This window comes from Barbus barbus, assembly GCF_936440315.1.
Source record: "Barbus barbus genome assembly, chromosome: 37".
NCBI classification, from domain to species: Eukaryota; Metazoa; Chordata; class Actinopteri; order Cypriniformes; family Cyprinidae; genus Barbus; species Barbus barbus.
Window position 1 is genome coordinate 5,870,861 of NC_136715.1, and position 26,814 is coordinate 5,897,674.

Sequence of the window (26,814 nt, forward strand, 5' to 3'; positions counted from 1 at the left end):
GAAGTGCATTAGCATGGTTCAAATCGTACTTATCTGAACGCCATCAGTTCGTAGCAGTGAATGAAGAGGTATCATATCAATCACAAGTGCAGTACGGAGTACCTCAAGGCTCAGTACTAGGGCCGTTACTTTTCACGCTTTACATGTTACCCTTGGGAAATATTATCAGGAGACGTGGTGTTAGCTTTCACTGTTATGCTGATGATACTCAGCTCTATATTTCTTCGCGGCCCGGTGAAACACACCAAATTGAGAAACTAATGGAATGCATAGTCGATAAAAAACTGGATGACGAGTAACTTCTTACTGCTAAATTCTGAAAAAACAGATGTTAATTATCAGACCTAAAAACCTCACATGTAATAACCTAGAACACTAACACTTGACGGCTGCTCTGTCAATTCTTCTTCGTCAGTTAGGAACCTAGGTGTGCTGTTTGATAGCAATCTTTCATTTGAAAGCCATGTTTCTAGCATCTGTAAAACTGCATTTTTCCATCTCAAAAACATATCTAAATTGTGACCTATGCTCTCAACGTCAAATACAGAAATTCTAATTCATGCGTTTATGACCTCAAGGTTAGACTATTGTAATGCTTTATTGGGTGGTTGTTCTGCATGCTTGATCAACAAATTACTGTTGGTCCAAAATGCAGCAGCTAGAGTCCTTACTAGCACCAGGAAGTATGACCATATTAGCCCGGTTCTGCCAGCACTGCATTGGCTCCCTATCAAACATCGTATAGATTTTAAAATCTTGTTAATTACTTATAAAGCCCTGAATGGCTTAGCTCATCAGTACTTGAGTGAATTCTTATCACATTATATAGTCCTCCAGGTCTGCTGCGTTCTCAAATCTCTGGCCATTTGATAATACCTATCAAAATCGACTGCAGGTGGCAGATCCTTTTCCTATTTAGCACCCAAACTCTGGAACAATCTACCTAAAACTGTTCGGGAGGCAGACACACTCTGTCAGTTTAAATCTAGATTAAAGACACATTTCTTTAACCTGGTTTATACATAACACACTAATACACTTCTATTATTCAAATCCGTTAAAGGATTTTTAGGCTGCATTAATTAGATCAACCGGAACCGGGAACACTCCCCATAACACATGATGTACTCGTTGCATCATAAGAAGAATGGCATCTACGCTAATATTTGTCTGTTTCTATTCTGTTTCTCAGTCTGTATCCAGCCCAGATGGTCACTGCAGTCACCAGATCCAGTCCGTATCCAGATCAGATGGTGGATTAGCACCCAGAGACGACCTCTACAGCCCTGAACGTCAGGGGAGACCAGGACACCAAGATAATCGCCAGAGACAGATCCCCAGTGAGGACCCCGCCACTTAGACAGCCATCGGGAAAGACCACTGGAACCAGTTGAGCCCTTACAATCTGACTTTGCTGCAGTTGGAATTTAACTGCTGGTTTGTTTGGCCAGAGGAGAACTGGCCCCCCCGACTGAGCCTGGTTTCTCCCAAGGTTTTTTTCTCCATTCTGTCACCGATGGAGTTTTGGTTCCTTGCCGCTGTCGCCTCTGGCTTGCTTAGTTGGGGGACACTTCATTTCCAGCAATATCGTCGACCTGATTGCAAAGACACTATTTAAACTGAACTGAGCTGGATGATGACATCACTGAATTCAATAATGAAATGCCTTTAACTGAAAATCTTTTTTTTTTATCTTTTCATTTTACATTACTGACACTATTTTCCTTTTTTTCATATTGCGCAGTTGCTTTGACACAATTTACATTGTTAAAAGTGCTATATAAATAAAGGTGACCTGCATTTTGTCCCGGTAAGCACAGGACTACTATTGAGGATATCCTGAATCAAACAAGCACAATGCAGTTACACACATGCAGGACATCCTCAGCGCTAATGTGCAGGAACTAGTTTCTCCTCAGAGATTCAGCTGTTTGAATGAGGTAAAACTACCATTCTTTCTAAAGCTCTTTCTATGTACATAAACATTGAAATTCAAAAGTTGAGTGTGCAATAAGCCAGTTTATGTGATAACGTCCGACTGAGTGTAGTTATGATTATGACTTGGGCATTATGCTTAGCGTAGTCATGTTTATGACTTTGATTAATATTTAGCATTTTACTAATCTGAATCCAGTTGTTCGCTCCAAAAATCTGAACCACAAAAGTAAACATAACATTTTTATTTCTGCTTCAAAAACAAACCACAAAACTTGCTTGGAAAAAATGCAACATACAGAAGAAAAAAAAAACTAAAAAAACATGTACACCTTTAAATTATACACTTTTATAAACAAAATAAAGTCTATCTCTATATTTTACAACAGCTGGTTTTGCAACAGTTGTCCAGACAGCGAATCATCATTGGGTTCATTCTACAGATAAAATACACACTGGATTTCTGTGTCCAGCTATATGTCATCATTTCCTTTAACATTTTATCCTAACAGTCCACTGGCAAATATCTTCTAAAATATCCTTTTTAAAATATGTTTATAATTTTTAACAAAATGTTTACATTTCAGCTCAAAAATTGACTAGCAGCCCAATAATATGGACCCGGTCATAAGAACTGCTGGAATGATAAATCAGTTATTTTCTTCAGCACAAAATCACTCTATACACACACACACACACACTAAAATAGAAAAGTAAACCAAATTTTTAAAAATGGGAGTAATCTCAGGGAAGGGTATTATTCACACCTTTCACAAAATGAATAGTAGAAATTATTTGCATATATACATCAAGTGCAAAATTCTACTCTGAAAAAAAAAAAAGTTATATTATGAATCATGAGGGTCTGAAAAATATATATATTAGATGGGGCAAGTGCATTTCAAGTGATTTGTGCACTAAATCAAAAGAAGAAAAAAAATATGATTTTGACCTGGGGAAATTTTTAAGTGCTGTACCCAGATTCAAACAGCAGGGGACGCCACCATCCTTCGCTGCCCTTAGCGAGTCTTAAAGGGCCAGGCTGCTTAAATCTCTGTAACAGCCACTAATCGTCACTATCTGATATAATAAACTGGACAAGGAGTTCAGGAATGTTCCTTCCTTTTTCCTAAGTCCACTTGTTTTCTTTTTTTTGTTCAGCCCTTGAGCTCTGGAAAGTACCTTGGCACAGTCTTAACAGGAACTTTTGCAGGAAAACCCTGGTGACATCAAGAAGCATTATAACACAGAGGGTTCAGTTTTTTTGTTGTCGTTTTTTTCTCTCTTTCTATGGCAAAATGATTTATAGCTCTTCACGCTTTGACTATTTAAAGAAATAGTTCATCCAAAAATAATTTTTGTGTGAACTGTCTCATGCTATTATTGGCAATCATTTGACATGGTGTCAAATGTGGCACTTTTTCAGATAAGCAAACAGCGCATATTTTTCTGTACCCCTTATAGAGAATCCGATTCTCGTGCAACTGCTTATGCACATCGCAGATCACATTTACTCCATAATAAATGCAGTGACATTTGATTTGTACACATTTTTGAACACCAGCTTCACAATGCTTTCAAAAGACTCGACAATGAATATCATAGATTGAAAAAGTCTTGCATTTTCCAAGCTGTGGTCAGTATGTAATGCATGTATGTATGTATGTATGTATGCATGTATCCTGGATGTCTGGCCTACACCACTGGAAAAATCTGAAAAATTAAGATTTGTGCCTCGTTTTGTTGCCTTCCTAACCAACCCTAGAGAACCATGTGATCGATCTGGCGGGTTTGAAACCAGGACATCCTCACAACTGGACAGAAAAACACTGACCTATACCATTTATTGGACACCATTATATTGTAGGGACTGCAAAATATCCCAGTTATATTCTCCATCTCATTCATCGCATTTTCCACCCTCTCTGTCCTCTGATTATTTCCTTGTTGTGTCTCAGTCAGTGAGGACAACCAGCTCTCCCTCACTGCGTTCACCCGTGTCACTCTCCTCCCCTTCGCTGTAGGGCTGTCTGGGCCTCACAGCCTCCCGCATCTCGCTCCCTTGGCCTTTTGGGGGCTCCAGACCCCGAGGAAGGTAGTGCTCCAGGAGAGCAGGGTGCAAGGGCATTGGGGCCATTGACACCGGTGTGGTCGGGTACTGTCCTTCACTGGAGGGGTACGGTAGCTGCTGCTCTGATTGGCTGTGGGAATAATCGTCAAACTAAACATCAGCTATTTTACATTGCTGATTCTTGGAATGGTTAAGATTCACCCATTTGCATCAGCATAAAAGTTAATGAGGCGATGCATCGATTTAAAAAGTGTGGATCGGATACAAGTTGGCATTTGTATCGCAATGCATAATTTCTAACATATTCATAAATGGTAAAAAAACTATTTATTTATATATAATTATTAGTAGATGCGCTATACTTTTATTATTTAGAAAGTGACCAAAGACTTGTGACCAGTATTTTATATGTAGATCAGAGGTTATGTTAGACTTTAATATTGGCTGTCATTTTGACGGACAGGGTTGTAAAAATTGTCAATCTATTATTACCCATCACTTTAATTTTCATATTTTAAATTATAACAACATTTAATTGCTTGTATTTTTGTTCACATTTTCATTTTTAATCATGAGCCTACAGGATGAGCATATAGGCTTATGCATTTATTTATTTATGAAAAGAACCGATGAACAGAGACTGTGCGTCACAAGTTCAACACCACACACCGCAGTGACAGCGGAGGCCACTAAAAACAACAAAATATTTGAGAAAAAAAAAAAAATTCTCTATTTTAATAGATTCTCATTTTTATGAACCAATGTCGATTCTTAAATCCCAATCAATGCTGCTTTCTGTTGATGAATGAACCGTACATATAGCGCGCCTCCCATCCAATAAATCGCAATAGACTAAGCTTTGTGCGTTGTTACTTTTGATATGAAACAGTCTCAGATTTCAAATTCTGACCATTTTATAAGTGCATTAAAGCAATAAATACTGTTTTGGAGCTCTTTAATGTGGCGTGATGGATCACTGTAGATACCTCGGTGCAAGCGAAGCGGCAGCGCACATAAACTGATCATCTCTTTCGCTTTACTACTAATGGATACTCGCCTGTGCGTTAAAGGCATAGCAAAAGACTAGTGACATTTTTATTTTTGTTGTGGAGGCTGATGATCCTGTGCCCAGCTGCCACACTGGAGCGCACTCGCCACCAACTGGACAGGGGTGGGAATTACAGTTATAAATTACAATAGATCACCCTCAGTGTAATCTGTCAAAATAACAGACTGCTTTCAGATTTTTCCGTCACTGCTAAAAAAAAAAATTTTGCTTAACGCAACCTCTGATGTAGATTGATTTCTCCTCTCTTAACTGGTGTGTCCTAACAGTCACATAGAATATAGATCAACATGGATGGATGTCTGTCTGCACCAAATAAATAAATGTGAACTATCGGTACCATATTGATTTGCATAGCTTCATATAAAATTAAGATCGGTTGAGTGTGTCAGCAGGCATCACCTTGGAGGGTAAGTAACTCGTTGCTCCTGTCGTCGACTCTTCATCATGGCCTTGTACTCTCCGACCCGCAGTCGTCTACCCTCCACGATACAGGTCCGCTTCGGCCGGGGTTTGTATTTGTAGTCTGGGTAACGTTCCAGATGCTGCCGACTCAGTCTGGCTTGCTCTTCGTAGTACGGCTGCTTCTCCTGATTGGACATGGTCTTCCACCGGGAACCTAAGGGATCAGAAGAATTACAATAAGTAAGGTACAATATCATATAACCAAAGGAAAACTACATGTGGGCACCAAAAGTATGTGGACACCTAATCAACACATCCATGTGCTTGAACATTTATGGGAGTTTGTTCATACACAAACGGAAATGTTTTTCACTCGATGATACTGGAAAATAAATATGTGCGCTACTGCAGTAAAAAATTAAATTGCATGGCTGTATATTATATGCACCTGCCAATAATGATTAAAGCTGCTAAACCAGTTTATTAGAAGGAAGTATCCACATACATTTGACCACAGTGCATTTGGAGAAGGTTTTCAGTGTTTTTTTTTTTGTTTTTTTTTGAGATTTTGACAGTTGGTGAGAGTTGAAATTCCACATCGACCGGGAAGTGAGAGATAAATTAAAGTGAAAGCACAAAGTAGTGCAAAGGGAAAAAAACCATCACTGACATGTAGAGAATACGTCAGTGAATTCTTCATGTTACAAATATTTGACATTGTTAGAATTTGATTTACCGACTTCATACGTGCAATGGCACCGCCTCAAAGTGTGCTGCAGGCTAAAAAGATAGGAAACTGACAGAAACGTAGGTGTGTACTAAAAGGAGCTGCGGCCCATGTTCAGGAGGAGAAGAAAGCCTGACTCAGGAGGGTGTCAGTATCACCACAATGGAATGGAATGCAAATGTTTTGTGAAAGGAAAGAACTGAGGAAGGCAGAGGTGAAGCAAGGGATGAGGGGCCTGAAGTTTTGGGTGTTGTTTTCCTGTCATCCCAGGAGCCAGGTGGCGGTTCGTGCCCTGGTGTGACCCCTTTTTTCAACCCCCTAAGACCTTCTGTCATTTTCTCCATTCCAGGGGCAACAGCAAGTTGCAAGCAAGTGCTTTACAGAGTAACACCTACACTTGTGACTGTAGGATTAGCTGTGGGTGTAACAAATTCAACGTTCCCATAACCCCTCAGCCCATCCCAACAATAAACAACTGATCTCAAGTGAAAGATAAAGGGGTAGATGAAATAATACTACAACAATGAGGACAATGTTGTCAGAACAGGTGCTTCTGAATCCACAAAGAGGAAGGATTAAAGGCATTATAGTCAGTAGAGCATTCGTTGATGGAAAGTATGGTGAAAAATATTTGACAGCAGCATTTTTCTTTGACAAGAAGAAAATTATAAAAACACTTTGATGGACAATGCTAACAATGTGCTTATCTTAAAATCTATGGGCAGAGCGAGAGACTAAGTACAAATTAAGATGTACAAATTAGAGTCACGTGTCACGTGACTTGTATCAATCATTTATGAGCATGCAATGTTAATAATTTTAAAACAACAGTAATCTATTAATATTACTACCTCTAAACTGCAAACACTTTTAAGGAATACACATTCACTATTAACTATTAAGGGCTTTCCCTCAAACTCATAATTTGCTGCCTATTGATAGTAAGTAAGGTAGTTGTTGCAGTAGTTATGTTTAGGGTTAAGGAATGTAGAATATGGTCATGCATTTATATGTGCTAATAAACAGCCAATATGCTAGTAATATGCATGCAACTAGTTGATAGCGAATGATGTTCCCTCATCAAAAGTGTTACCAACTATCTAAACTATCAACAGACTAATCGCTAAAATCTAATGTTTTTTAAAGCAGCGGCTCCATTCTCTCTTACCGAGGATCTTGCTGATACTGGAGTTGTGCATGTCAGGGAACGCCTGCAGGATACGTCGTCTTTCGTCTTTGGCCCACACCATGAAGGCATTCATGGGACGTTTGATGTGGCCAGAGGAGGGAGTCCGGGATTCACTAAAGCTTCCCACACCAGAGATTGCCATCTGCCCTGTTGGGAACAACAAGATTAAAAACAAAACAATCAGTCTAGACACACGCAACTTCCTTTTGTTTGACTACACTCCCTGCAGCCAAATGCAAATACACAGGCAGGTGGCATCTGTGTTTGCTGCATGCCAAAGAGGTTTTTTTATTTTATTAGTCATTATTGTAACAGTCATAAATTCATATGCATTCGTAAGGCAATTGTTTATTTGATCAGAAAAGCACACAAAACTATGTGATCAAGTGAAATTTCTTGACTAAAAAAATTGCACACATACCAGTGACATGCAAAACTACATCTCAAAATGTGCAATAGTGAACGACTAGTCAACTAAGCTGGTAGCTGTATATAATTAGATCAGGATGAGATGATCGGACAGGTTTTTAGGGGGCGTTTACATAAGACCAAAATGGTTTGCAACAGAATAGAACACAATACAATCTATTTTGAAGTCGACACGGCATCACCACAAGAAGCAGTGCCAAAACTAATTTAAAGACACTCCCGTGTGAACAATTAAAGCACAACATCCTGGGAATATGCTTAATGTATTGCCAAAATAAAACTGAAAATGTGAAAACATTATAGTTGACCCATACATACCCTCAGAGTCACTGCTAAGGTGGTCCTCATTCGTCCGCAGGGACTGTCTGTCATCCATCCGGTCTCGAGACGCCTCCTTATGATCAATCAACAACAGACAGACAGATGAAAAGACAGCTTATGTTAAAACATTTATAAAAAACAATCATCAGTGATCACTGCTTCCAGCTGGAATAGGAATTGCTTTTATCATGTTAGCGCCAATGCTACAGAAGCTGGACAACATTACAAAAGCCTCTCAGCCACACCTAAGCATAGAAACACAAAGAGCTCCATGGATATTTGTGGTTGTCAAATAGAATTCTGAAATTCAAACATTAATGAGCTATATTCATCTCCCTTTCAAACGGCTCGGCATTGTTGTCGACGTCTAGTCTACCTGCATTTTGAAGAGCGCGTAAAACAGTTCTACAAGTTTCAAGCTGTAAAAACAGGTTTAAGTGGAATGCTTCAAAACCCTGTTGACAACAAAGGCAAAATCACTGTCATATCTCCCTGCGGTTAAACTGAACTCAAAAGGAGCAACAAAGTGGTTGTCGAAACAGGTGTCTACGGAGACTCGGGGCTGTTCTGCAATTGCCACGTATACAAACAAGTGAACACACAAGTTGCAGTGGGACTCTAATAACAGCTGTTCTTGGCTGAAAGGGGAATGTACCCCCGATATCATGAACCTCTGTAAACCAATATCCATCGCTGACCCTGACCGCCCCTCTTCTCTTGAAACACAGTGGGTGTTCTGAAAGAGAGGCACTTCAAGTGTGGGCCATTAATGGACACTTGCCCCGATGCTTCGGCCTTGAAGCATGACCAATGGTGACAAACAGCGGGCCCCAGGTGCCGTGAGGAACCTTGGAGAACTGGGGTGTGGAGTATCTGAGAGCGTGTTTGTGTGTGCGCTAAGATGTCGACTCACCAGCCTTGTGTTGTTGTCCCTCTCACGGTCCCTCTCTCGGCCTGTCGGGCCTTGTCCTCCACGCAACAGCTGCTGGGCATCATGAATGGCTTGTGTCACAACATCACCCTCTCCCAAGAAGCCTGAAGAGTGAAAGGGTGAGAGAGAAAGGAAACTTTAGACAAGGTCAAGAGAGATACGTTTATCCCTCTCTCCGTCTTGTGATGCACAAATAAAGCACTTGGCTCGATCTCAAGTTTATGATCCCGTCCCGGATGAGCCCCCTAGTCTTGAGTCCAAAGGCTTAAGACAAACAGTCACGTCTGGTGCTGACACATTCTCAGAGGCTGGTTCGAAGGGGGAACAGGTTTTCTGAACTGCCGACAACTGCCATTAATACTTGGGATAGAAGCGTATTGGCAGTGGGAACCCTAAGAAGGGTCCTTTCTAACAGGGTCATTTTTTCTGAATGTGAATTTTCATGAATGTCATGACAGGAAACCCACAGTAGATGTGTCTGACTCATAAAGAGGTAGAGATATTTTCTGACACACTTGTCAGCACAAAAAAAAAAGTTATGGAACTGTAATAAATAAATTTACAGTCACGGTCTAAATCTACTAAACAGTTCTGCGGTTATTGCCAGATCAGTTGCAACAAATTTTTTTTAATTTTCAAATCAGCTCAAAACACAAAGCATAGCTTCAACCTTACAAGCAAATTATGTTAGAGACTGAATGTGTCAGTGAGGTGTAGTATCACATACTCAGGCTAAGGGCAGATCGAGGAGGGCTATGTGACAGATCTCTGGGTCGGTACCCTGTCTGCAAGTGGGCCATTTCCAGTGCCTGTGGACTTGGGGTCTTGGGTTTAGCTGTGAGGTTGAGAGGTTGATTGGTATCCTGGAGCAAAAAGTCATTGTGAGATTCACTAATGAATAGAACAAAATGAGATGACCTGCAGAACAATGTAAGAAAGGGTACCTGGCGAAAGACTGTACCACTGGACCTTTTGACTGGGGTGGAGTGTGGATTGGGCAGCAACTGCATGGGATACTCCACTAAAAACAAAAAGGAAGTTCATTCAAAAGACTGAAAGTTGAAGGACTTACAAACATAAATGGTCAGTGAACATGCGAGAGATCTACAACCCAACCCTAATGGGACTTGGCCAACTATCATGTTTAGGCTAGGTTCAGGTCAATATTTCCAACTTCAAGGTAAAAACTTCTTAAAGTATTTATCGCCTGAGAACATCTCTAATATAGCCGAATAAAGTCTTTGAGCTCAGATTCACTTGGTCCTCTACTCCAAGTTTCATTACAAAGGCGGCTCAATAGTGTCAAGCACTCTGTAAGCTGACTAGCTCATACACTTGTTCTATTGTTCCCTGTTCGTTCCTTCTACCCTTCATCTTCTAAGCGAATAAAGTACATGCAGGCATCATAGTTGTGTGTTCACAAGTCTTTTAACCGAGCGAGGACACAGTACCATACATTACATAAATCAATGCAAAGAACTCGCTCTGTATTTTACCAGATCAATATACACTCTAAATCAATGGCCAACCCTGAGCTGTTCTTCAGTGCATGTGCAAGAAATTCATTCAGGCAGCCCTTTCAATTAGTTTTAAGTGGACCAAAGACATGAGCAAAACCATCAATTCATGCAATAGCCACTTACATTACAGAACAGACCTTCAGACGAACATGCATTAAGAAAAGGAAAAAGTTATTTTGCCATTAAGATTTCTAGAATAGCAAGAATTAACTCTTTCAGTTCAGCTTAGCTCCAGTCTACTGATTACCTAAAAATACAAATAACTGCTGATAAGCATATGCTGAAAAGCGCAAGAGCAAACAAGTTTTTCAAATAATTGACAAAGGATAATATTTGAAGTCAATTATTTAGAGATTTTTGACAGATGCTGTTTGATCCATCTGAAAATAACAGATGGCTGAATCCTGTGTCCTAACAGACTCTTATTGTAAAAGCTAACTGTTGCTCAATATGCCAATAGGTAGGTCTTTCATGCCTATATCAGGATATGCGAATAATTCAATCCATCGGGCGAAGGGAGGGGAGTTGAGGACATTACCGAGGGTTTGGTGAAGCTCACCTGGTTTGCAGGGAATGGGCTGCAGAGGCAAACCCATCTGGGCTTCAGAGGTGACTGGCAACGGTTGGGCACTGGGATGAAAGGCAGGGATCATAACATACGGCATGTTTACCTGCTGGGTCAAAAGTCACAGAGAACACCTTAAATTGTATTTCCACACTGTCCAAATAGTCTTAAAGGAACAGTTCACCCAAAGAAAAGCTGATTTAATCCTTTTAGGTGAACTATTCCTTTATGATCTTAAGATGCTCCCCAGTTCATCCGTTCAAATAAACTTCAAGATTTTGAATCATGACATTCAACCTCACCTGAATTTGCTGCTGCAGTAAGTTGATTTTATGTTGCTGCTGTATCAATTGCTGCTGCTGTTTGGCGATCTAAACAAAGAATTAGTGTTTAGAAACCAAACTAACACACATATTGCTGTTGCTGATTTCAAATGTCACTGCTTTTGCTTTTTTTTTTTTCCCCATTTTTTCACTTTTCCACAAGTATCTCCACACCTGTTCTTGCTGCTGCCTTGCCAGTTCCATCTGTTGCTGCTGTTTCTCCAGCAACAGAGCGGCCATGTTCCTCTGCTCGGAATGAGCTCCAAGCAGCTGCTCTCTCAGACCAGAGAGCTGGTTTATCATCAACAACAACTGAAACTCCTTCTCTGCCAGACTCTCTGGGGTTCCTGTAAACACATACGCACATGCTGGTGGTCAGGCAGAAGGTGTCAATGAAACACAAATATGAGATGATCCACAATGGAACACATAGAAACAACACTATACGGTTGCTCTGTTTGGTGATTTGCATGACAAAGTGCATGTATGTGCAGTACAAACACATAAATTCACCTTTTAGGTTGACACTGCCATGAAGACCCTTCCCAAGGAACTTTTCTTTCCAGTCCATATTCAGAAGTTTTTCAATAGTAGGCATCACTAAAAAAAAAAAAAATTAAAAAGAGGAAGAGAGATTTTACAAAAATAAGAATAAATTGTATAAAATTATTTTTTAATTAAGTAAACGTATTTTAATAAATGTAATAAAAAATTTGTTTATATTATATATATATATATATATATATATATATATATATATATATATATATATATATATATATATATATATATATATATATATATATATATATATATATATAAAACACACACACACACATACATGCATACACATGCACACACAAATACATACACATGCATACACACACAGACATACATACACACACACATACATACACAATGTAGTTGAGGAGACACAGACAAAGAGTGACATAATAGAGAAGCAAATAAAGAATAAAAAAAGCTTTTATCATCTTGATGCGAGAAACGCTGTACTGAAAATCCTTGAGCTTAAAACCCCCAGTTATACCAAAAGAAAATAGAAAACAAACAATTTCATAGAATGTGTGAAACCAAAAGAGAAGCCTTTTGAGAAAACACTCGAGGACTCTTTAATAACCAAAGAGCTGTGAAATGTATCATACAAATGAAACCACCGAGAGGCTTTATAGAATTTGAAGGAAAGTAGGAACTTGGATCATCTCAATGTAGAGCGCATTAAAAGCAATGGCATTCTAGTTGCTGACACACACACACATGGACAAACCACTTGCATGGGTTTCCATCAAAATTAAAACTTTCAAAAACCTCTTTTACTCTCAAACAACAGCCTTGAAACACCGGAACACAATGAATGCCACGGACCAAGTGCGAATATGCTAATTAGCACTTCATGAAGACCTTATAATTGTAAAGGAACCGTTGCACTCACCCTCACTGACATTAGGCTTGCTGTCATTCTTATCATGAGCTCTGCTGCCTACATCTTGACTGGCAGGTGTATATGATCGTACTGGGTCTTTACTGGGAGAGCTCACCTAAAAAACACAGGAACCATGAGGTTAAGTACTCACTACAGAAATGTTACATCTCATCTTATCTTAACAAAAAAAAAAAAGGAAAAACGCAATAATTTTATTTTATAAAACAATATTGAAATTCATGAACACTTCATACCAAAGGAGATTGTACATTAGGGGGCGCTGACTTCTCAGAGTCGTCTCTGTCCGACAGGTGCCGAACTGACCAATCACTGACTGGAGAAGACTGCTGGGATTCTCGGTGGACAACTCTACCTCCCAATTCGCCGTCTTCAAGCTTGATACCAACACCCACCATGGTCACATTGCCCTTGGCGTGGGGATGTAGAGCAGGTGGACTGGGCTCACACATTCTACAAAACCAAACCATTCAGAAAATAGAATTAATCAGTCCATGTTAATCCAAAAATAATTAGCGTCGCCTCTGAAACAACTCTCATTTTCAGGTGATGTCATCAAGACCTCTTAATCTTTAGCCCCTCCCATCCAACCACCCGTCATATAGAGGTGCCTTGGAGCATCTGATCAATTCCAGATTGCCATCCTACACATTCGCTCATTAAATATTCTGTTTCACCCGGAAATATCACATTACAGATCAAAATGCATTGATTGCAAAATTTCATGCTGAATTAGCATTTCAGCAAGAAGAGACCACATAAGACCGCATTACTAACAAGGATATTCCGGTTTTGTGCAGCTACTGTCTGGGAAGGACAGAAAGACCACAGGAAAAAAACAACAACAACAACAACAGCTGACTGCTTTGCATAAGGAACAGAAGGGTTTTTGTAGAGCCCAGACACAGGCCGCCCCATTCAAACTCTTTCACCAAAGCCACTTCTTCAGGGTCTCTGGGGCTCAGGAGCCGCTCGGTGTTGGGAGAGGATATTTGTGCGTGCTTGTGTTGTGTGTGCGCATCCTAAGTTGTTTGAATCTGTCAAGTGTGCCCATCAAGTATCTGGCCGTCTCAAGTAGCACGGCAAACCCTTCTGCAATGAAGGACAAGAGGAGGAGAGAGACGGACGGACGGAGTGAAGGAAAGAAAGAGAAGGCGATTTCAAAATTAGCCGAGGTCTATAAACACCTCTCCTCCTTCGCACTGCATGAAAAAAGAAAAACAAGACAACTCAAAGAAAACAAACACCAGGGAAAATGCATCTCTTCCGTTCTGTTTCACTCTCTAGCTCTCTGTATGTATGCATATATATATATATATATATAAAATGCCCATTGTTACAGAGAAAGAACAAAGGAAGTTTAAACAATGGGCATGACATGGACAAAAGCAATAGGCTGCAGGAAACACAGCGGGGTAACAATACAAACGGAATGTGCCGATGATCCGTGGCAGAGAGAAAAAAAAAAATGCAGAACACTCACTGGGTCGATTCCAGTTCCTCCTGTACTTTTTCATCCACTCGGAAAACACAAAAGCAGCCTGTGCGTTTACATTAAGGCACAAGAGAAAGGTTGAATACTTAGCTCACGGTTTCTGTTAAGCTGAGTCACTTGGTTGAATTGTTTGAAGAAAAGAATTCAATAGACCAATCTGTTCTTTTGAAGTAATGATTTGCCAATCTGGAAGGTAGTTTGGGTAAAAGGGCATAGTTTTCTGTTCTGATGTACTTGCCTGACCTACAAGCAAATGTTTTGTCTGTAAAAATACAGGAATTGCATTTGGTTGTGAGGAGGTGCCACGAACTAAAACTATGGATATTCACTGACAGTCATCAAACTCGTTTCAGATCGCTTTTTCACGACAAATCAGTCAGTGTGAACTGCAAACTTGATACGGTCTTCCCAAATCAGATTTAGAGACCAAGGACAAGACCCCTCCTTTCCCTGGGAACCGAGTACACTCAAGAAAGATCCTGCCACCATTGGTGCATTATAAATAAACACTTGCAAGGAGTCTGCGCTATTAAGTTCCTATTGTGATGAGGCTAAAATTATTTGTTTCCCCAGTTGAGGAGCGCTGATCCACAAACCAGGTGCAGGAAGTGTGAATTTGTCAGCTCCTTCCAAGTGCACTTGTATTCCGGCTATTTGCTTGGAGGGATTTGACTGTCAAAAAACGGCACAGCCTCAAGCTCTAAACGGATTTGTGAAGATTAATGTTAGAGCGAAGATTCTCCACACTCATCATGCACAAGTGTTAAAGAATGTTTTGTCGTTAAAAAAAACGCAACAGTTGGATTAATTTACGCAAAATGACATGATATCACATTTTGCATGTAGCATAACTTTATTTAGCATAGTGGTCTTTAGTAAAGTCTAAATGTAACTACATGAAAACCTCTCATTTGAACTACAGAGCAAAGTAAAGAAAAGGTAACAATTTCTCATAATTGCTGAATTTTATTTCTCACAGTTGCAACTTTATATCTCATAATTGGGTTTTTCTTATTGTAAATTAGATTTTAGTCAGACTTTATTTTAACTTTTGCCTCAATTTCCTAATTTGCTGCTAATTAATAGTTAGTAAGGTAGTTATTAAGTTTAGATAAAGTAGGATTAAGGGATCTAAAATATGGTCATGCAGAATTAGGCATTAATACGTGTTTTTTAAATACTAATAAACAGTCAATATGCAATTAAAAGGCATGCATATAAGCAACTGGTTAATAGTGAGAATTGGTCCTTAAATTTAAGTGTTACCAATACTTCTTTACTCAAAAAACAGGTTTCCATAAAGATGATTTTAAGAAGAAAAGAGAAAAACAGACACAAAAGGATAGCACTGACAGCATTGTTCTTTTTAATCTTGGCTCCAAGCAAAACGAGAATGTGTCATAACTTGGTGATAGTGATAAGAAATATAATGGCAAGCTCTTATGTCAGAACATGCAAAACAAGCCAGAAGAATCAACATGATTGATGGTAACTGCCAGTCTATCTTACAAGAGAAGTCGCCTCAAGTTTGTTCTTACCTGTTGTTCGGATGTGGAGCCATAAGATGCATTTCCAAAGAGCTCTGACAAACTTTTGTAGTCTAAGATAACATCAACCTCGAGGTTCTTTGCTTTTGCGCTAAAACACCTCTGAAGTGAAATACTTCCCACGGTCGGGGGCACGCGAGACAAAAGCTTAAGTTGCCTTACAAGTCGCAACATGTTGCGGCCTCAGATTCTGTCCCGCGCTCCTCTGATGCAAATACGACTTTTCTTTGTTGTTTCTAACTCTCCCTTTCCTTGTGATGATCCTGAAGTGGTTAATTTCCGCATTGTGGTAAGTCGGGCTTATAAAATTGTCAAAAAGGACAAATAAAGCTGTCAGGAGTGCCAAAAACAAGCCTGTGCGCGCAAACACATTATTTTACCGACATCCAAGCAAACAGAAGACTTGTAGTGACAACACCAGTTTGAACTCCAAAGGCTCTTTTTTTTGCTTTTTAACACCCTAACTCATTGCACACTTGCCAAATAGAGGCACGTAACAATTAGACACATTCTAACTTTACAAAGACCTGTTGTAAACCAGCACTCGAGACGTTGTGAGAATGCAGCAGACCGCATTGGATGATGGTGGGTTTCAATTAAGACAAGACACAGCTAAAAGCAGAAGTGTCTGTAGGCTCAGACCCTCAGTCAAATCAGCTGTTGAAACCCAACAACAGGAGCTTCCAAATCCACCTGCCAGTAACTGTACTCTTAACAAAGATACAAAGCCTTGACCTACACAAACGGTCTACCAACCTCAAAAGCATCTGGTCAGTTTTCATTGTCTTCTGGCTGTCTCTTGGAAAGCGTTCCACTTGCCAGAGTGGAAGTCTGAAGCAGCAACTCCTCATCAAGACAGTGGACACCCCCTTAGAAAAACTGTCCGGTGACCTCCCAGGAATAGAGAGGCGAGCTGGTGCTCTCGAGGCTGGATGCACAAAACTGCGGTCACAAAAGTATGCTCTATAGCGAAGGCAAACAGTAGCATTTGCATGGCATTTGCCTCTGTTATAACTTTCCACAGAGTACTTTACACAGATAGGGATTTAATAACATAGTAAAAGTGAAACAGGAGAAGAGTATCCAGGAATAAACATGTCACAAAACAAAATTGTGACATGTTTTTTGTTTGCGTTTTGATTTGACGGCTGATGACATTTACTTTTGTCGCATATAAAAAGAGATACATATTTACTAAGGCAACTATATTTGATTAGACTAAAAATAGATAGAAAAACTATACTATGGAAATTGTTCAAAAGATGCTTTCATTTCAATGAAACATATTCTGGAAGAACAATGATATCAATTAATTTTCCAGACCAATAATTATAGGGTGTGTGTTATGCAATGTCTTTAGCAATTGTTCATGCACAAGTATTACAAACTCTAAAAGAAACACCTTAAAACTAATCACACAGTAAAAACAACAATAATTTGGCATTTACGTCAGGAAATATTACAATGCAACTTATTACGATGATCATTAAATCACAAACAAATGAGTAATACAAACTGCTGAATTTGGCAAGAAAACGGATGAACAGTAGTTTTTGTAAACCTGCGGCAAGCTAGTAGTCAAAACTCTTTTCCTACAACATACAATACAGACTCTAACTTCAAATCAAGCAAATGTATTTTCATTAAGTATTGATGACTGAGCTTTGTTTAACAGCTCTGTTTTTGATGGACTTTCCTCTTCCGTGCAGGGGACAGTCCCTGATAGTCCCCGCCTAAACTCACCAGCCTCAATGTTTTGAATGCAGGAAAGGAAAAAAAACAATGCAAATCAACAGGGTTTACACACAGAGTGTAGAAACCACAAGGACACATGGATTCACAAATAAAGCTGCATAACTAGTTTGTGATGAATTGAATATTGTTTGCGGGTTCAGTTGCCCTTTATTAGTGCTATACATTTATAGCATGCCTTTAAGCTAAACTTAACTCATGATTTATGATACAGTCTCCAGGATGGCAATTTTTTTTAATTCTGAAAAAAAATTAATGGTTTTTCAGTAATAAAGGTGTAGGCGTACATTGGCACCATTTGGCAACATATGTTGTTTGCTTTTGGGATCTGATTGTTTGCATTTGGTCCCGGAAATGGTGACGTCTGAATTTTTGTGACCTGTACATGCATGTTTGATTTGAATTAAGTTTCAAACTTTCTTTCAATCTTCCTGGAAATTAGAGAAAAAAAATAAAATAACAGACAGTGTTTTAATTACAAGTAATTTGTCAATGTACATTTTTATATATTTTTTATTTACCAAACACAAATTCGTAGCTTAATTTTTCAGTTTTTAGAAATATACATTTAAAACAAATAATAGTACATTTACTTTTTTCCCCAAGTACTACTACCCCAAAGCGTTGCATCATTTAATAAAACTGTATTAGTTTCTGGACATGATGGACATGGCTAACAACATAAGTAACTAATTAAGTTAAATCAAAAGTCAGACAAAAGTGAATGCATGCTCAAGATAAAATGCAACTTCATTTTACTGAAAATTACATTGGGCATAATTTATTTCCAATCAATCAAACTGTAATTTTGACTCATTAAGCTAACTTTATGTGGACTTAAGACACACACACAAAATGTCATCATTTGAGATGTGTTGGAAATGATATAAAAAGTTCTTTGAAAAATAAGCTGTCGTAATTTATTTACATGCATCACATGCAAAGTCCACAGGGACAAAAATGCTCATAGCTGAAGCAGCAGCCTCACATATTTCCCATAAATCAGCACAGTGTGTCAAAACGCACATTACTGGCGACTTTTTCCAGTAGACTTTGTCTTTTTCCCCAACAAAAGCAGCTCTAAAGATCAGAATTTTGGGCTCATGTTCTTTTGAGACCTTCTAAATAAGACGTATAAATGGGATGATGGTACGACCACGCTCTGGACACAAAAGAGGGGGAGAGGAGAAAGAAAGGAGAGTGGGTCGCCGCCGTTTTTTTCCTTCTTGTGCTTTTGAGAAATGCAGGTTAAAAAGCAGCCTCTTTCATTGTGCCTCCCTGGGCCTAAAACAGTCCGCTTATTGTGGCGCCAAGTGAAAGGCTAGTGTGGCATTTATCTGAGAGACAAGAGGAGGGGGCAATGAAAGGAGGCAGAGCACAAAACACACTTGGAATAAAGAAATATAACAAGAGAAAGGGAATAAAAGATGTTAGTGAAGGGCCCCCTTTGCGAAAAAAGGCACACAAAAACCGTCCGCCACCCCCTTCAGGCAAAGAAAGACAAAGGCAAAATACATTAAAATGTGCTTTTTTCTAAGCCTGGCACACTTTTATATCCAATCTCGATTCAGATTTGTTTTATATAAGCATACGAGTGCAGCGCAGTTTGTGCACAATGCATTAGACATGTTTTTCAAAGCTGGGGATCATAACGTCAGCTCCAGAACGCTCTGGGTCTTGCTGGCACGTCCTTGAATGACTACAGGTCTTTGAAATGAGTTAGGGGTCTTTGAGAAAAGACAGTGCATCTATGGAGTTGTCATGGCGACCGGACCAGGCTGTTTTGTGCTACAACAGGTAATTGTAAGCAACCACAGGTCACAGTCTCGAGGTCAAAGTGAAGATGTGCTGGGAAGCAGCGGGTGTTGACAATAACATCATAGTGTTTGAATTGTCTGAATGATTTAGGACATTCCACTGATCCAAAAAGGCATCTTAAAATGATAGTTCACTCATGATATACCCACCCTTGTGTTGAACACAAACGGAGATATTCTCCACAATGTCCAAGCTGTCTTGGTCCAAAAAATTATTTTCAAAAAAGCACTGCAAAAGTAGTTCATATGATTTATGTCCTGTATTTGAAGCGTCATACGAAAGACACAAATGATTTTGTAAATATTACAACGATTATTGGAATACGTTTTACAAGGAAATTTTGGTCTGTCTGCTTCAAAATTTCATGTTTAATTTTGTTAGCAATAACACATTTACAGCTTTTTTAGAGTCAAATGCATGCATTTCGAATTGATTTACAAGAATAGTTCACAAACAATTAAATTGTCCTCATTTATTCAAAAAAAATGCTATTTGCCTTCCTTTAATTATGTGTGAAATTAACTAGGAATTTCTGAGTGAAACCGTTTCAAGGTAAATCTTACACTAATTTATTTATTTATTTATTTTTCAGTGTGAAATCTTAAATCTAATTTATTACAAATCACCTCTGTCTCACTAGGCTGAGAAAAAAAACATTAAATCAGACTAATTACAAAGAAATGCAAGTAACATTGAATTAAAAGTGAAATTTTGAAGCAGAAAGTCTGAAATAATATTACATTTGCAATCAGAAAATGCTAGTAAATTTCAAAATTAATTACAAAGAAGTGCAAGTAACAATAACTAGATAGAAATACTGAAATAATATTTTATTGTAAATCATACTCCAATAATCTGTTTTATTTACATCTTACGAAAAATCTTTTTTTGTGTGTCAAATCTAGCTACTTCATATGTTCCTCCCACAAAACTATGGACAACGTGAAGCTGAGAAAATAAAGAAGCTTCATTTAAAACTAGAACAAATCAAGCTAAAATTAGGCAGAAACTCAGAAGTTTTTCTCCGTCATGTTACCACCTGGTGGCATATTCAAACGGGGCAGATTGCGAAGCTCCATCGCTCAACATGAGGACCCAGACAGGAAGAGAAGACAAAACCTTCACCTTTCAGGACATCCTGAGACCCTGTGCCTCCCTCCCCACCCCGCCGGCCACTTCACCGGCGCAGGACGGAGCACGTGGGCTCCTGCTGTCAAAAACAGGATACACACTCACCACACGGCTGAGAAACAACGGTTAATAGAGAAACAAGGGTGGGAAAAGAAGAAGAATGTAAACAATCTCCAATCATTTAAAAGACCGGTGCACAAACAAGGCAGAACGAATGCATCACGGGAAAGAGTGACTGGAAAAAGTGTCACAACTAACAAATGTTGAGCTTGTATATAAAAGCCACATCAGTATGCAGTATCACACTTTCTGATAACATCTCAAGAGATGCTCCTCAAACGTCTTGCACAAATAGAGGCGAGAAATACACAAACTTCCACTAGCATACAAACACAACCCCCCATTTCTACAAAACCTACCCACATTTTGGAATCAAGCACAAACATTAATTATTATTATTTTTTCAATATTTCAGGATGATGTTGAAGCAATGCTGCACAGTCACTCTTCAATAAACAAATAGCCTACAAACTTTTAAGAAGTCTTAAACTTTTACGTTTAAAAGCCAACCTGAAAAAAGAAATGTGGTTCAACTGGAGAGAGGTGATATTTGTCAGCTATTACGTACAGTGACATAAATTGATGCCTTTCTGGCAAAGGCGCTTCCCCCACGCTTTCACTACATTAAATTGCTTTCTCTGTAAGTTCTAAATGATACATTTCTGTGATTCTACGTTAGTGATGAGTCAGCTGAGAATGTGAGAAGGAACTAAACATGTTATTTCTCTTTCATTGAAAAGCTCAGGTGTCAGGCAACGTGGTTTAAAAAAAAAAATGTCTAAGAATCTGACAAGACATGAGCAATTTCTAAAACTATTTTTTAATGTTTGTAGTCTAATTGCAATAAAAATTTATATTTGTAAAGCCATACACATGTAAAAAAAAGATTTCTTATTTTCCCTTTCTATTCTCCAAACTAATCAAAAGCCAGTAAATGGCGAACGATCTCTCTTTTTACCACAAATACCAATTTAATGTGTGATGTGAAATGGTGTATAATAAGACCAAGAAAAAGTCCTAAAGACATAAACCTGAATGTATTTCTCAGAATTGAGTTTCAAGCAACCACCTTGCGAACCTCAAAATAATTGTCATTATGCAAGTTCCCCGGTGCAATCTGTGGACTGTTTGTTTGAGCGTGAATTAATATATAACAATCCTTGATTAATTTGTAAAGAAACAAATCATGAGGCTACAGCGGTCTATTAAAATATCAACCCGCAGGAACACTACGCTGTGTTCTCAAAAGTCACAGCGGAGGCCAGTGCAGTTTATGCAAATAACTGCGGGACTATTTCCTGGTCATATTCATTACAACTGAAAGCGACCTTACTGTATTAGAATGACAGTTTATCCTACTGTGAGTGCACATAGCAAGGCATTTGTATTTTTACACATGACAAACAAACAAATGAAGCCCACACAAATCTGTTGACGATATTTGCACTGACGTTATTATTCAGATAAATGTAAATGATTAAACAGAATAGAATATCACATTTAGTGTGGCTTCTTATATTTCTAGTGCAAAGACAACTTAGATTAAAACATTTCTGAAGGAGAAAAAAATTGCAAAAAATATTTTATACGGTGATAAGGTTTTTTTTTTACATTATTTCTAAACTACCCGATTTCAAAATATTATTACATTTTTTGGTTTTAATTCACCTGAATTTTTACTATATTTTCCAGATTCTAGAAGCTATAAACTACACCCATGGGAACATTTCCATTACCTGAAAAAGATCTGAATAGTGTTGTTTGTTTGATTTTCTTTGTCTCCTTTCAATTTTAAATTTCATTCAGCACAATTCGTCCCCTAATTCAAACAATTATACATTCAGGGCATAAATCCACCCTGCAATTTGCCCCTGAAACTTTTATGTGAAAACCTTTGTTTAAGCTCACACCCAAACCAGCATATTCAGTCCAAATCCAAGTCGTGTTGAAGCTTGCATCACATGAAACTTCACCTTTTGCCCATCACACACTTTAATAAACCTGAGAACATGGTGCAGAACAAACACACATGCTAAATAAATTCAAAAGTCCACTTGCATGATGGATCAAACCTGTTTGGTCCAGTTTACTCGAATCAAAAATATCAGATTTTTCATGTAATGCTATACTAATATAATATAATATAAGGCTCAAAATAATACTGCAGCATAAATGTGCCGCCAAAAATGAAAAAAAAAATGAAATAGTGTTTTACCATTGTATAAATGATTATAATATGCTATATAACTTTGAAAGCACTAAAAGTAATTTAAAAAGCACAAAAACAAAAGCATAAAAAAACTTAGTGCAAAATAACTAAAGACAAAGCACAAAAAGTTGCAAAGCAAGTCTTACCTAAAGTGGCTGAGTTCACTGTTATGACAAAAGAAAGCGAGTGATGCTCGTTTTGATGGGCGGCTGTCAGATTGTGTGCTGAAACGTTCTCTGTTCTAATGTTCTAATGGAGGACTTTCTAATTTCCGCTGTGGGTCTGAGCTCATCTCATGGTAAAGAGGGTAGGTGGAACAAAAACTGGAGGTTTTTGGGAACATGTAGACGAAGATTGAAAGTCTCACGGCACTTTCCAGTTGCCACCGCTCACGTGCGGAAAGCCATTTTACCATTTCAGACAAAGATAACTTGCCATTAGGGATTATTTATAGAATGTTTCTCTATTCTCATGTGCTGAATACATAAGAAGTATCTACAAAAATGTGTGCAATGTAGTAAACGTTTAAGACACGGCAACAAAACGTGCAGACTTTTCTAACTTTTGACATATGCATTGCTTAGAAGCAGGGATTATTTTTAAGTCTTGCAGCTACAAAGGAAACCATTTTGAACAAGATGCTGTTAGGGGGTTTTACAGCAGGTCTTCAATGTTCCTAAACATTATGAACAAAAACTTGTTACAATGCAATCTTTACAGACAAAATTACTTTTCATATTTCTGACAGGGCCCCTGAGCTCTTTGACTCCAAGCACAAGCGGCTGAACAGAAAACACTCAAAGCGTCAAGATGATTTGATGGACAGCTGCAAAGATCGAACGCATTTATCAACGCGAGCTTCTCTGGCCTGCTCTGTTTGATTTCATTGATGTTGTGGCGAGCCCTGAAAAACTCACTTAACAAGCTATTGTTGTCTCTCTCTCTCATCAGACCCCGGTTCAATAGGACACATGAAACAATGCAGACCCGAACAGAAGAGGTCGAAGTTTGAATAACAGAAAGAATGGACTTTTGTTCATTCGCCTGTCCTAGCTAAACTCTCTAGCCTATGGGAAATCATGTCACGAGTTTGTCCGTTCATCAGTGCGGCAAAGGTTTCAGCAGAAGTTCTCAGCACAACTTTTTCTGCACACTATAAAGTCAGTAGCATCACCCAGGTATATGGCAGATGATCAAAAATATGATTGGAACAACTCCAAGTGTAAGCCATAGCTTTGTTTACAGTGTAATAATTTGATATAAGATAAATAGTGTAAGCTTGACACAGAAAGGAGTAAATGATTGATCAATATATTGGCCAGGCCAATTAATTGGATGATACTTGGCTACTTTAAAACAACGTTCATTTGTACCATTAATGGAAGAGCTGCTTCCTCCTTCCATTAACTGAAAAATTCCAACAGGCTTTGTCAGTGAATAAGAATTCAAATTCTTAACATTGTGTACAGTAAGTGTTCATTTTCATCTAATTTCAGTCTTTAGTCAAAATTACGATAAAGACCATACTTCGATCTAGAAAGGAATCATTGGAAAACCCCCTTCAGTCGTCCACCGAAAAACTTAAAAAGCTATTAAACAACCCATTTTCAGTATGTTTGCCCTCCAAAGTGCTCTAATAGTAATTTCAGCCTCGGCTGTCTGATAAGAGCACCACAGAGTTTGTATAAATCAGCATGTGAAGTGATCTGGGCTCAAGACTTTGCAGAGACCGGATGTATAGATGCACTGACAGCTAAAGAGAACCACCGCTGGTTTCCTGACCTCTCAAACTGAGTAAGAGACGGATAAAAACGGAGCTGAAACAGAGAGATGCAAGGAAGGAAAATATGGGTAAAACGGATAGAAACGAAGGGAAAAAAGCTAAAGGTCAGAGACTCCCTACTGACAGGGAGCTTTGTGCACAGTCAGCCACTGTGAAGCCAAACACTCGCGGCCACTTCGCCAACTTCCCCTTTAATGATCCGTCGACATGCCCGCTCACAATGGAGGTGCACAGCTCAGGTGCTGGATGTTCTTGAAGGATAAAAGCGGGATATGCTGCCTGCACTGGCACGATGTGCTTATTTAACCATGCAGACATAAAGAGGGGAAATAAAATGTCTACTTAAGAGCACATTATAAAAGTTTAACACCTATTCAGGAATTGTGCTCAGTTGGTCTGCCCTGAGGAGCTCTGCTTTCTGGTTATTCCGGAAGGCTGATATTCTTCAACAGAGTGATCAACAGTTCACTTCACACAGAAAAAAATCTGGCAAACCTGTCAACTGCCTGAAGAGCAACTCTAACTCTTTAGCAGGTGTCCAAATAATAATAAAAAGAAAAAAACAAGTAGCAACACACAGTCAACTTCAACTACTGATGTACAGTGATAGACAGATTTGCATACATTTCAAGTAATTCTATATTTATGTGTGTATGTAATGAATAATATAAAATCATAATAATAAAATACTATATATAAATTTGAATTATATTAAATAACATTAATTATTAAATAATTTTATATTAAATAAATTTAATTATAAAATATATATATATAAAGAATTATAGCATAATATTACATATCGCCATTGACATTGGCTAATGTGAGCTGCTAATTTCTTCTTTCTAAAGGGCCTAAAATTATAAGTTATTAGTTATTTGTGCAGGCACTTTTAAGCACAAGAATGGTCATATTAGTGAGTGATTAAACAATGCAATTTCAGCAGACAAAAACATCAAATAAAAATGCATTTAATTGTTTTTAGAAAGTTTGCTAGTCTGCGTTCAACTCATATAGGCTTCGAGATCAAACAAACTAATTTGAAAACGCTTGCATTAAAAATAAGACGCTTAAAAGTTCATGTCAAATTAAGTAGGAACTTCTTTGAAATAAAACAACTGCTTCTTCGTGTACAATGAATTGCTGCAATTGCCTTGAGAGGACACTGAATACACGTTCAGATCACATCAATAGTAATTGACCGAGTACGCATTGAAAGCAGGTTGTCATTTCCTATCCAACCGTATGAACAAACATACTGTTCCGACACACACCACAGAACAGTTTCAGGTGAGAAACAAACTCGTGTGATTCAAAACTCTTAGTCAAAGTGAGTTTTGTTTACTCTGCAGGTTATAAACTGGGATATTTTGACTTTGCGGATGCGTAAAACGCTCGCTTAGGTGATTCGGGTAGATGGATCAAAATCAACGTCCCGTTGATCTACTTCTGTAGGTTTGCTATATCTCTCACTAAAGACAGAAACAAACGTGTCGAACGTGCCAAACATTCGTGCGTAAACTTTCAAACAAAGCGCCATTTGCCCACTTACCAACTCCAAAAGAACTGTGCGCTGCGCTGCGCGCTCCACAAACTTTATTCCCTCAGTCTTTCCGTAGTCTCTGGGCCCGCAGAATCGATAACGCCGCATGCAAAATGTGGTTTCCCCTCATGTCAATGAATAATACGCCTCTGTTTATCAACGGCAAAACCTGAGACTCCACGCGCACAGATGATGAATGCGTCGCACTCTCGCAGATCCAGCCTCCCTTCACTCCAGAATGACTGTCTGGTGTTCGGTTTCCAACATTCTCGCTCCTGCTGCCTGTCATTCACCTCCCTCTTAAAGGGAAAGCTCTTCTTTCTGGGTTTCCCTTGGCAAAAGGAAAAATGCTGGGATCCTTGAAAGGAGGGAAAGGGAGATGTTCTATTCATGAGTACCTGCTGTTTCAAGTTCAGCTTTAATGCCATTTTATCCTTTATGTAGCTCTAATGCACACACTTAAAAAAGTACAAGCATAGAGTTGTGGAAAAAAGCACACAATAACATGCATTTGTATACTTTTTATTTAGAAAAA

General features: G+C 38.6%; 1 protein-coding gene across 6 annotated transcripts; it reads right to left on the bottom strand.

Moving 5' to 3' along the window:
• Positions 1–2,164: 2,164 nt before the first annotated feature.
• On the bottom strand, positions 2,165–26,527 carry LOC306856938 (transcription factor SOX-13-like). Of its 6 annotated transcripts, none has more exons than XM_079396502.1 (14): positions 26,289–26,527; positions 13,178–13,394; positions 12,933–13,038; positions 11,996–12,082; positions 11,657–11,829; positions 11,462–11,530; positions 11,154–11,268; positions 10,019–10,095; positions 9,802–9,937; positions 9,057–9,178; positions 8,141–8,216; positions 7,373–7,540; positions 5,475–5,691; positions 2,165–4,136 (listed from the first exon to the last, which is right to left on the bottom strand). In XM_079396502.1, the coding sequence occupies exons 2-14, from the start codon at positions 13,391–13,393 to the stop codon at positions 3,890–3,892; spliced, it is 1,809 nt and encodes a 602-aa protein (XP_079252628.1). In that variant the 5' UTR covers position 13,394; positions 26,289–26,527; the 3' UTR covers positions 2,165–3,889. The 6 variants fall into 6 exon arrangements, with proteins under 6 accessions (XP_079252628.1, XP_079252629.1, XP_079252626.1 ...); XM_079396503.1 differs by lacking the exon at positions 26,289–26,527 and adding an exon at positions 23,100–23,170; XM_079396500.1 differs by lacking the exon at positions 26,289–26,527 and adding an exon at positions 16,740–16,915.
• Positions 26,528–26,814: the final 287 nt, after the last annotated feature.